This window comes from Polypterus senegalus, chromosome 7 (genome assembly GCF_016835505.1).
Source record: "Polypterus senegalus isolate Bchr_013 chromosome 7, ASM1683550v1, whole genome shotgun sequence".
Taxonomy (NCBI): domain Eukaryota; kingdom Metazoa; phylum Chordata; class Cladistia; order Polypteriformes; family Polypteridae; genus Polypterus; species Polypterus senegalus.
Window position 1 is genome coordinate 154,593,681 of NC_053160.1, and position 12,979 is coordinate 154,606,659.

The 12,979-nt window shown below is 36.4% G+C and overlaps 1 protein-coding gene across 1 annotated transcript in view; it reads left to right on the forward strand.

Moving 5' to 3' along the window:
- Positions 1–12,979, forward strand: part of man2a1 (mannosidase, alpha, class 2A, member 1) — a 446,136-nt gene that overhangs the window by 321,698 nt on the left and 111,459 nt on the right. Inside the window, exons 12-15 of the mRNA XM_039757985.1 lie at positions 247–314; positions 8,083–8,248; positions 10,294–10,527; positions 10,728–10,850. Of these exons, the coding sequence (XP_039613919.1) occupies positions 247–314; positions 8,083–8,248; positions 10,294–10,527; positions 10,728–10,850 (591 nt within the window). The remainder of the gene's footprint in view (positions 1–246; positions 315–8,082; positions 8,249–10,293; positions 10,528–10,727; positions 10,851–12,979) is intronic.

Genomic DNA, 12,979 nt, shown 5'->3' on the forward strand with positions numbered 1-12,979 from the left:
AGTTGCACTTTACAGCATTTGGTCAAGTGGTACATAGTAAAATACTACAACTTCTTGTAACCCTTTTGCTGTATTCAGTCTATTCACTTTGTCAAGGTCTGCTTAACATGTTTGAGTTAAAAAAGAGGAGAAAGATGGTAAGCATGGTGTGACTGTCATTCATGTAGGACTACAACTTTCCAGCTGTGTATATTTCAATTTTTTAGAAGAAGAACTATTATTAATGCTATATTTTGTATTCCTCAGGATGATGTTCAACCCTCCCAAGATGCATTGCCACGTAAAACAGTGCTCCGAGTTACTGGACAAACAAGGTGCTGTATACATTTTTTTCTTTGCTTCATAAAATTGGCAAAGGAAGTTGCTTACAAATATTGTTTAGTATGTATTAATGCCTTAATAATTTAATATTAAAAATATTTTGAGATATGCCTTTTCCTGGATTATATTTTAAGAATAAGTATGAAACACAGCAATTTGATTTTCATAAATAATTAATTGCATCTGTTCCACACCAAGTGTTTGTAGTAAGTTAAGTTTTCAAAGACAAAAAATGCCTGTCTTGAGTACAGTGTGATTTATATTTTACCTCTTTATTAAGCATGTGAGCATTTTTAATGGGACAAGACTGTGCAACCAAAATTTAATATGGCACATGTTAATTAAACAAAGCATCCCGGAAAACCTTGACAAAAATCTATCCTAATTCTTAGACTTTAGGTGCCTCTTTATTTTCATATGCAGTTTCCTAATGCTGCACATTTTGTATTTTTACTAGACTACATAATTTGAAATGAAAATCAAGAAAAAGGTAATATAGAGTCATTTAGGAATATTTGTGCTCATTGTAAAGTGTTTGCCTTTGCAATAATATTTCATAACTGATTAGCAAGTTTCTAACAAATAACTGAAAGCAAAAGAATGTGCACCTGCTTCTAAAATGTAAACCTTAATACTAAGTGCATTATATACTCCGAGTTATAGGCAGCTGGAGCCTAACCTGGCAGCAGAACTGTACAGATGAACTCATAACAGCTCACACACCAGTGCAGCCAAATAAATTTTCACCTGAAAGGTCAATAAGATGTATGTTGTGTTGTCAGAAAAAGAGAAAATAGCAAATACAGTTGTTTTATTATAAAAAAAGTCTTCATTGTATGAAGGGTTAAATAAATAGGCCGGCAATACTGTTAAACTCAGGACAGCTGGAGCCTTTGTTAGAGGCTATTGTTGAATTGTCTGAAGTCATTAGAGTAGCTTTGAAGCCTAGGCTGTCAAATGTGTTTATTATGTATTTGTATCCAAGACATCTATAAAAGGAAAGGTTAATTTTCTTTTATGTCCATTTCAATTTGTTGAAAATGCTTCACTTTTTATCCTTGAGAAGGAAAGTGTAACACAACAGGATCACTGAAAACAGCAGCAGCACCAGCAGCACATTCGGGTAGATTCGTTTAAGATGTTTTTGGTTCTTGTCATTCAAATGTGTATGCTGTAATGGAATGGCATGGGGGTGGCATTATTGATTTTATATTGCAGGTTGTAATAGCACAGTATGAATAAATAGATATATTTGAAACAAATATGCCTTTCTGTTGTGGTTATCACTGTATTGGCTTCATGGTTATATATTTATAATGGTTTTCATCCCTAAACCTTTATCCAATTCGGGGTTTCTTTTGGTCAGTGTTTATCCCAGCAGCATCAGGGTCAAACAGAGAGCCAAACCCAGAATGTGTGCCAATCCTTATGAGCATAAACGTTAACTAACTCACCAGAATGTAGTGCCTGTGTAGATGAACAGACCGTTAGTCCAACTCCACTGGAGATGAAAGGTCTGCTTTATTCACCTTGATTTTAGAAAGTCATGAGAAATTACCAAGAAGTACATCAGTACATTACACTGATTATTAGTGCAGGTGATATGGTTAATCCAGTTTTACTGCAAAGAAAAGAAGATTTCTGAGATGGCAAAACAAATTCTGTGTTACAGAGAGCTGTTGGGATGCCAGCTGGCCTATCTCTATTAGAATGTGACTGCTCTTAAGTACTTTGGGCTTCCAGAGATACATTTTCTCTTACTTAACATTTTGTTTCAACCTCAACCATCTATTGTCTTACAAACCTTAAACTGTAAATACATCTTGTGTATAAATGCACTCTGTTCTTTGTAATTATTGCTGTTTTGAGTTTGTGAGTTACAGCTTAATACAGTGGATTCAGAAAGTGTTCAGACCCCTTCATTTGCAGCACAATTTATCGTGTTGTAGATTTAATTTAAATGGGTACATTTGCCATTTTGGCCCATCAGTCTAAAAGCAATAACCCATAATGACAAAGTGAAAACATGTTTTCAGAAATGTTTGCAAATTTATTAAAAACTAAAAACTTTCATGTAAGTATTCAGACACTTTGCTGTGGCACTCCAAATTGTACGTCAGATGTATCCTGATGGCTTTAAATATCCTGGTGTCTAGAACTTGACTGAAGTTTGTGCGTAAAAAATGTAATTGATTAGACATTTTTTGAAATCACATTCTTGTGTGTGCAAGGCCCCACTAATCGCACTGCATGTCAGGATATAAACCAAGCCATGAAGTCCATGGATCTCTCTGTAGACCTCCAAGATAAAATTTTGGTGAGGTATAGATCAGGTCAAGAGTGTAAAGCTATTTTTAAAACTGTGTGTTCCCTGGGTCACAGCTGCCTCAATAATTGTGCAGTGGAAAATATTTGGGACGACCAGGATTCTTCTAGAGTTGGCCAGTCTGGCCAAACTGATTAGCCGGGCAAGAAGGGCCTTAGTCAGGGAGGTAGGTTACAAGTCATCTGTTAGGATGAGAGAACCTGTCAGAATTGACTAATGAGACAAATAGTGAACTGTTTGGGTAGAACTCCAAGCAGTATGCCTGGCATAGACCAGGCACTGCTCATCAGCTGCATAATACTGTCAATGCTGTCTTTGACTGTCCAGAGTTCAACCTCATAGAAAGTCTGTAAGGAGATCTGAAGATGGTAGTTTACAGATGCTTTCCATCCAATCTAATGGAGTTTGAGAGGATCTGCTAGGAAGAATGGAATAAACTTCCCAAATCCAGGTGTGCAAAGCTTGTAAAAACTTACTCAAGAAGATTCAAATCATAATAGGCTACTACACAGTGCTGAATTTAGAGTATGAATACTTGCATGAATATGATATTTTAGTTTTAGATTTTGAATAAATTTGCAAACCTTTCTGAAAACATGTGTTCACTTGGTCACTATGGATTATTATGTGTAGATTAATGAGTGAAAATGGCAAATATATCCATTCAGAATAAATCTACAACACATTAATGTGTGCAAAAATTTGAATATTTTCTAAATCCAATGTACAGTATATGCCAAGTAGAGGTGGACGCCTTTTATTTCTGGGTCTTCTCATTCATAGACGCTATGGTATTTTAGAATAGAATCAACTTTTTTGCACTGTCTGATGTTAGTTGAGGACAAGAATAGTGAATCTGGTAGTCAGATGATGCTCAGGTCTTTACTCTGTAATCACAAAGATTTGTTGATGTCCATTGGACCTGTCCTTTGCTTTTCATTTTCATATCAGAGGGCCTAACATGGCATTTTGACATTAGAGCCATGGAGTTAAGAAAAGCAAATAGATTTTTTAGAAAAAAAACAATCCAGTCAGAACCAGAACTCTAAGACTGAACATGGCAAAATCATGTATTTATGATAACTTACAAATGCAGAAACTACTGGTGCTATCAATTGGTAAACTATTTCAAGTTTAAATCTGAGGTATTATTTACTTTATTTTTTTTCTATGAACTTCCATGTGCATTTTGACCCTGTGGTCATCTTTAAATTTTTTATCCATGTTTACTGTCCCATCAGACCATCGCTGTTGGTACTGGTGGCAGAGAACATTTTTAAGTAATGTTTTCATGGAGAATGTAGATGAAACTGTTTCTGATACAGTGGATTTCCAAGGGGGCAAACAATATCCATACATCCATGACAAAAGATCTTCAATTACTTGTGTTGCATATTCCATATCTCAGGTAGCCAGTTGTATGCTTATAACCCAAATGCATGTTTTTTGCTAAAATATTGTTAAATAAAACACTTCTGGTAAATACTATTGTAAACAAAAGTGATGTGTGCTAAAATGAAAGCAAGTTTTTGAATTGAATAACCTGTCCATTCTCTTCTTCCATTTGTTGGTCAGAAGTCCTGCCCAGTAACAACTTGTCCATTACCTACCATGGTACGTAATATCAAATTGCACAGTGTGTGCTGAGAAAGGTTTATAATTATAGGCTGAAAGTTAAAGTGAATATAGGCATTATGAGATGGAAACTACAGTGGTGTGAAAAACTATTTGCCCCCTTCCTGATTTCTTATTCTTTTGCATGTTTGTCATACAAAATGTTTCTGATCATCAAACACATGTAACCATTAGTCAAATATAACACAAGTAAACACAAAATGCAGTTTTTAAATGATGGTTTTTATTATTTAGGGAGAAAAAATCCAAACCTACATGGCTCTGTGTGAAAAAGTAATTGCCCCTTGTTAAAAAATAACCTAACTGTGGTGTATCACACCTGAGTTCAATTTCCGTAGCCACCCCCAAGCCTGATTACTGCCACACCTGTTTCAATCAAGAAATCACTTAAATAGGAGCTGCCTGACACAGAGAAGTAGACCAAAAGCACCTCAAAGGCTAGACATCATGCCAAGATCCAAAGAAATTCAGGAACAAATGAGAACAGAAGTAATTGAAATCTATCAGTCTGGTAAAGGTTATAAAGCCATTTCTAAAGCTTTGGGACTCCAGCGAACCACAGTGAGAGCCATTATCCACAAATGGCAAAAACATGGAACAGTGGTGAACCTTCCCAGGAGTGGCCGGCCGACCAAAATTACCCCAAGAGCGCAGAGACGACTCATCCGAGAGGTCACAAAAGACCCCAGGACAACGTCTAAAGAACTGCAGGCCTCGCTTGCCTCAATTAAGGTCAGTGTTCACGACTCCACCATAAGAAAGAGACTGCATGGCAGATTTCCAAGACGCAAACCACTGTTAAGCAAAAATAACATTAGGGCTCGTCTCAATTTTGCTAAGAAACATCTCAATGATTGCCAAGACTTTTAGGAAAATACCTTGTGGACTGATGAGACAAAAGTTGAACTTTTTGGAAGGCAAATGTCCCGTTACATCTGGCGTAAAAGGAACACAGCATTTCAGAAAAAGAACATCATACCAACAGTAAAATATGGTGGTGGTAGTGTGATGGTCTGGGGTTGTTTTGCTGCTTCAGGACCTGGAAGGCTTGCTGTGATAGATGGAACCATGAATTCTACTGTCTACCAAAAAATCCTGAAGGAGAATGTCTAGCCATCTGTTCGTCAACTCAAGCTGAAGCGATCTTGGGTGCTGCAACAGGACAATGACCCAAAACACACCAGCAAATCCACCTCTGAATTGCTGAAGAAAACCAAAATGAAGACTTTGGAGTGACCTAGTCAAAGTCCTGACCTGAATCCAATTGAGATGCTATGGCATGACCTTATAAAGGCGGTTCATGCTAGAAAATCCTCAAATAAAGCTGAATTACAACAATTCTGCAAAGATGAGTGGGCCAAAATTCCTCCAGAGCGCTGTAAAAGACTCATTGTAAGTTATCGCAAACGCTTGATTGCAGTTATTGCTGCTAAGGGTGGCCCAACCAGTTATTAGGTTCAGGGGGCAATTACTTTTTCACACAGGGCATTGTAGGTTTGGATTTTTTCTCCCTAAATAATAAAACCATCATTTAAAAACTGCATTTTGTGTTTACTTGTGTTATATTTGACTAATGGTTAAATGTGTTTGATGATCAGAAACATTTTGTGTGACAAACATGCAAAAGAATAAGAAATCAGGAAGGGGGCAAATAGTTTTTCACACCTCTGTATGTCTAGTGTTTGGGATTATTTGAAGTGCTTCAAAAAGCAGATCATCAATTAACAGTTGCAGTCTCACAAACTACTGTTAAAAAACCTGAAAACACATCTAGTGAGTTTGGGGAGAGGAGGGTCTTTAATTCAAAAGGGTCATTCCATTTGGATGCACTCCTAGTAATCCACAAGATGATTTTCTGGAAATGGTTTATTTAGCAATATTTTAGAAAATATAAATGAGCCTGTGACATTATGAGCATATATGTGACTAGATACCAGTCATAGGAATTATGCAACATGAGTAGCTACAGACATTGTGATGTTATTTGCTGATTTTCAGCATTGGCCATCATTGAAGCCAGTTGTATCAGGTACTTTGTTATCTCTTTTCTTCATGAAAGTATGAGTTGTTAAACTTTTCTTACCCTTCACAATGACAAGATGTGGCAAGTAACAAAGAGAGAAATTTTAATTTTAGGGTGGTCTTTTCCTTAAGCTTTCTGTGGGATGAATTTTTATAGTTTGGCATCTTACATTGCAACTTATCTCTTAATTTTCTCAGTTGCACAAATAGCGTACACAGTATTTTCTTAGTTAAACTGTATAGTGTGTTCTGGTACAGTGGTGGCAGTTGAAAAGATCTACTGCTTATACTATTAACCTTTTTGTTTGCTCTGTGCTTTTTTTACTCTTGTTAATCTTTGTATGTTAATACATTTAACTCAAGCAACTATGTCAAATGCATAGGTAAGTCAAAAGGTGACATATTATTTGTGTTAACTACTTTCAGTCCCACAGCATACACCAATCAGCCACATTTAAACCACTGACAGGTGAAGTGAGAAACATTGATTATCTCATTACAATGACACCTTTCATAAGGGTGGGATATGTTAAGCAGCAAATGAACTGTCAGTACTTGAATGTGGTGTATTGGAAGCAGGAAAAATGGGCAAGGATAACGATCTAAGCAACTTTCACAATGGTTAAATTGTGATGGTTAAACAACTGGGCCAGAGCATCTCCAAAATGGCAGGTCTTGTGGGTTGTTCCCAGTATACAGTGGTTAGTACCTACCAAAAATGGTTCAAAAAAGGACAACCCGTGAACCAGAGACAAAGTCCTAGGTGCCCAAGGCTGATTGAAATGAATGGAGAGCAAAGCCAAGCCTGTCAGGTCTGATCCCATAGAAGAGCTACTGTAACACAAACACAAACGACAAATATAATGCTGGCCATGAGAGAAAGATATCATAAACAAACAGTGTATCGCAGCTTACTGCATATGGGGCCGCGCAGTTGTAGACCAGTCAGAGTGCCAATTATGACCCCTGTCAAATGTCATGAGCATGTGAGCATCAGAACTGGACTGTGGAGCAATGGAAGAAGGGGGGCTGGTCTAACTAATCACATTTTCTTTTAGATCATGTAGACAACTGGGTGCATGGGCCTTGTTTACCTTATCAAGAGATGACAGCAAGCTGCAATATGGAAACAAGTCAAGCAGGCATAAGCAGTGTGATGCTCTGGGCATTGTTCTGCTGGAAAACCTTTGGTCCTAACATTCATTTGGATGTTACTTTGACATGTACCACCTACCTAAATATTTTTGCAGACCATGTACACCTCTTCATGGCAATGGTATTCACTGGTGGCAGTGGCCTCTTTCAAGAGGATAATGTGCCCTGCCACAATTGAAAAATTGTTCAGGAATGGTTTGAGCAAAATAACAGAGGTTAAGGTACTGGCTTGTCCTCTAAATTCACTAGATCCATTTGGCCTCTGTGGGATGTGCTGAAAAACCGGTCCAATCCATGGAGGCCTCACCTCACAACGTACATGACATAAGGGATCTGCTGCTAACATCTTTGTGCCAGATACCACAGGACAGCTTCAGAAGTCTTGTGGAGTCCAGTCACACACACACACACACACACACACACTCTCTCTCTCTCTCTCTCTCTCTCTATATATATATATATATATACACACACACACACACATACATAGACGCACTCAATGTATTTGAACTGCTTTCATCGAGAATATAATGTTTTGTTGTATGTGCATTTTCTTCAATTAAGTATGCTTATGCCACAAACTTCACACCTTAACTTCCTTAATTTTTTTTTTGTTTTTGCAGGTCTCTCGTGGTTTATAATCCCACTGAACAGGAAAGGACAGCAGTAGTAACTGTTTATGTGGATAGCCCAAAAGTTAAAGTCGCAACTCTTTTAGGACAGCCTGTCATGGGACAAATCAGTGCTGTCTGGGAGGAGACAGCCACAATATCTGCTGAAGCATATCAGGTACAGAGCTTGTCAACAATATATATTTTTTAAAACAACAAGCTTTGGTTTGTTTGTCTGCCTTTCTCTCTCAGTGGCCAATGCTATTTTCAATATATATATAGGAGTTAACTGAGGTGTTTAAAAGACTTGGATGTATGAGTGTTGTCAGATAAGTTACTTCACTGTTTAAATATTACACCTGGCTTTTTAAGACATTCTAAATAGACTAAACAAATAGACTAAACTCTTTACTTATATCCCCATTTTATCCATTATGAATATTTATAACTTCTTATATTGGATGCAGTTTAAATATAGATCATTAGAGCCAATTGTCTTACAGCATTAACATGTGCTCCAGAGAGTGACACTTAAATTGCACAGATACTTAACTGTGTTACGTACTTGAAGGATTTTAAAACTTAAATATGCCTACTATGCTTTTTAAATAAAACTCTCATGATTTATGTTATAGCCCTGCTCGTTATGCCTTAAGAGACATTGTAGCAGCTTCCTTATTTTTTTCTAACATGAGTTTTGCATTGTACTCTGCTTACATTAGTGTAAAATATTGTGACACACATATATATCTACTTTACTTTATAATTAAATGCCACTGTCTCTGTGCAAGGGTGTGTGTGTGCCCAGTCCCTCAAAGCAATCTGCTTGGTCAGATTGGCTTTTGTGTCTCAAATGGTAGGGATGATGACACAATATGTTAGAGATGCGATGTTCAATTTCTGATTGTGACTTTTATTATTTTTACAAAAAGGAGTTAAAATGGAGCATTTCTAGTCAATAGAATAGCAGACACAGAGTGATATTAGTTTGCTAAATACTAATAAAGCACAACCTGAGTCACCATCAAAAAGTAATATTTACGAGAAAATTAATGATGTTTTCACAGTGGGTACTGGGGCCCATTAACCATTGGTGGTAGTCAAAAAGCGGACATTAGGAAAAAAAGACAGTGTGAAATGATACGAGTCTGAGAAGCAGGCTTTGCAGAAACGTGACTGAGAGAGTAAGTGGCGGGCAAGAGAAGTTAAGGTATACAATGATACCAAGGAAAATCATAATAAGGAGTGCGATATGATTACATTCATATTTCAAGAGAGCAATTTAGCCCTTCATTTATTTATTCAGGCTACTCCTCAGACTTCAAACTCCTCCCCACTTTCTTGCTGTTACAACAATTGTGAATGCCTCTAAAATGACAAATGTAAGCATGGTGTAACAGAAGCTCTTTCTTCTCCTACTTCACTTTACTCTTATTCACTTGTAGCAATCACACTCATATCCTCTCCCTCTCATGATCTATCATATTTCCTACTTCTGTCTCTCTCTCCTGGCTAACAACCTCCAGTCCTTTCATGTCATCTCTTTTTAAATCCTTCAACAACAAAAATTAAACTGAACACTGTGCATGGATTGAAACACAAGCATACATGTACTGAAAACCAAACTATCTTCATCTGACTATTTATTTTATGAAATTTGATGTTGTTTTACCAGTTGATAAAACTGAAAGTTTTTTTGCCTTATTCATTATTTAAATGTTTTCTCTTTCCATTGCTTTTATAATTGTTAGTGGTGTGTGTGTGTAATAAATAAAGTGGGGTTTAACATAAAATATGTAATATAAGTACTGTATATGAAGAAACACTCAACTGAATGTTCTAAATACATTTGGTCTTCATAAATGTACTACTTTTTCATTGGCCTATTCAGATATTATGGAGTTAAATGTCCAAGTGCTTCTGTTAAGTTTTTTTTTGTTTTGTTTTGTTTTGTTTTGTTTTGTATGTTTGCTGCTGCAATTATTTAGGCTATTTGACTTTAACCATAGTGGTTTAACAGTAACTCTTTTTACGTCAGTAGGAGTTTAGTGGAATTTTATTTGCATTTCACTAAATTTTGTCATTTTATAATGAATAACTTTTGCTGCGTTTAGCTTATTTACTAATAAAGTTCTGTACAGTACCATGACACAAACAACACTAAAAGAAATGAAAGGAACTTATTGCTGAATAATTCTGTTGATGTGTTTTTACCCTCTGTAGGTCTCCTTTGTGACTCAGCTTCCAGCTTTGGGGCTTAAAGTATATCAGCTAGCACAGGGGACAGATGTCAATGTGCTTCTGGCAGATTATAACTTATACAAAATGGGTGAAGCCATACCAGTTAACTCCAACAGCGCTTTCAAGGTCAATGTGATGCAAAGCAACCCTATGAATTACATCATTGAAAATTCACATCTGAAAATTTGGTGTTCAGGCTCATCTGGGTTGATGGAGGTAAGAGCAATTAACCTGCTGTAAATTTTCTTTTTGTTAAAACACCCATTAAAATAATTTAATATGGAAATTTAATGCATTTTCTTATTTTGGTTATGCTTTGGTATTTTTTATGTTTTTTTGTGTGAATTTATATAATGTGTTTCACAGTTAAGAAGTTATACATGACTTATTAATTTTTTCCCCTCCTTTCTTGGCAGAAAATAAGGCTAAAGGAGACTGGGAAAGAACTAAATGTGAAAGTAGAATTTGTTTGGTATGGAACTACTAGCAATAGAGACAAGAGTGGTGCATACCTCTTCTTACCCGATGGAGAAGCAAAGGTATGGTGGCATCACAAACATTTGGATGACTCAGTTCTATAGCTGTATCTTTTAAAATCACTCACCTTACTTATGCTCTTCTCCTGAATCTTTGCAGTACTTTTTTTATGAAGCTTTTTTTTTTTTTTTTTTTTTAATAAAGTACTCATTAGATGTGATGAAACAGTAGTGGTAGGCATTTACCAGCATTCAAAAACTACACTGCAAACTATCCATTAGAGTCATTCTTCCTGCAATTACGTTTTATTTTTTTTTAATTTGTTTAACAACACATCTAAAGCTGGTGTTAGATTAAGTGACTTCTAGTCATGGGGTATGTCAGATTTGCCAACTACAGTTCCTGATCTCATCTCCAGACCATGTCTATTTAATCAACTGAAAATCACTTGCCATGTCACATTTACCAGTCATGTGCTGACCTTCCAGCACAGTCATGCTCACCACTTTTCGTGACAGCTAATAGCATGCTGTCTGACAGAGTCCATACTGTATGAAGGCTTAACAGATACAAGTTCAGCCATAGTCTCAGACTTTGTTCTTTTATTTTTCCATTCTGTCATGGTATGTAAAACACGAGACATCAGACAGACAAGCCAAAAAACACCCATGTTCCTTATTCATCGCTGTGTTATATGCATTGCCCTTCCGAATGAGCATTCATTTCTTGTCAGCTGTCAGGCGCACAAAACCACCCCTATGGCTAAAGACATAATCAGTCCTGTTTGACGTTGTTTGAGTGAGTTTTTTGTGGAATGAGCCACTCAGTATGCCACATTATGCAACTGATTTCATGGGAGTGCTTCAGATTTACTAAGATTATGTAAACTGAAGATTGGAGGACTAGTCATGTAATGTCACATGACCTTAAAAGCGGAGCAGTTAAGTCTGAAATGGTAACTGCAACATTATTTTGAAAAGTCTATTCAATAGACCTTGATTAAAAGATACATGTCTGCGTCTGTGTCTTTCTGTGTGTTCATGTGGTTGCTATTCCTCTGTGATGTGCCATCTTTTGGAATTTTTAGTAATAATATGCATTTTATTTGGCATTCCAATAGCAGGTACATCACAAATATTAACACTGCTTTTACAAATCCCTTACCAAATGGAATATAACAGAGACATTTATTTGCATTGCATGGCGCACTGCAAAAATTAACTGTGAGGTCTACATTGATTGCTTAGATTTCAGTCCATCTTAGAGGGATAGCAGTAGTATGTGACAAAACAATTAGTGCCGCTGTCTCCTGAGTCCAGCATCTTGGGTTGAAATCCTCTGCCTGTTATTTGTCTTTGTGGATTTTACACATTCGTCCCGTGTCTGAGTGGGTTTTTATCCACCTACTCCAGGTTTAAGTCTACAAAGATGTTCATGTTAGGTTAATTGGCAATTCCAAATTGACCCTGTGTGTGTCTTTGTGAGTGGGCCTGCCAAGGAATAGTGTCCTGTTCTGGTCTTTTTCCTGCCTTGAAGGCAGCAGTTTATGGATAGGCCTTAGCCCCCCACAATCCTGATTTGGCAATTTTAAAAATATGTTTATGAATGTATATGTGATACAGTGTTAAATGATAAGTTGCACGTCATTTTTTATTAGTATTGGTTCATATATTTTTTTAAATTCTAAAACCTGTTAGTTTTTTTTATTTTAAACTGACTGTTTTCATTTTGTATTTATGTAAAATTAAATATTTACAGTAAGCAAACTGCAAAGGATAAACTCAAAAATACAAGTGCTGTTAGTGCAGGCTACATTATTAGGATTGGTTATATTTTATTGAGTTTTTGTGTGTGAGCATGTGCCCAGATATCAGTCTTGGGGAAAACAAACTATATAAAGGTCATGAATCCGACTCCTGAATAATTTGTGGTTTTGAGCTGATTTATAGAAGAAAAAAACTGACATTTAAAAGTCAAATCTCAAGCTTTATTCTTTAATGTTGTTTTCGGTTCCTGAATTGTAAATCTTAAATCATTTGAATGGAATGGAATGCACTCAGAAAGCAGCAGCAACCTTAACAAAAGGTTTGAAGTCTGCTATTCCAGCAATATACTGGGTAATATGTAGGTGACTTTAAAACTAGTAATTTGGGGCATTTCTACCAAATAATAAACATGAAAATTATGCCTG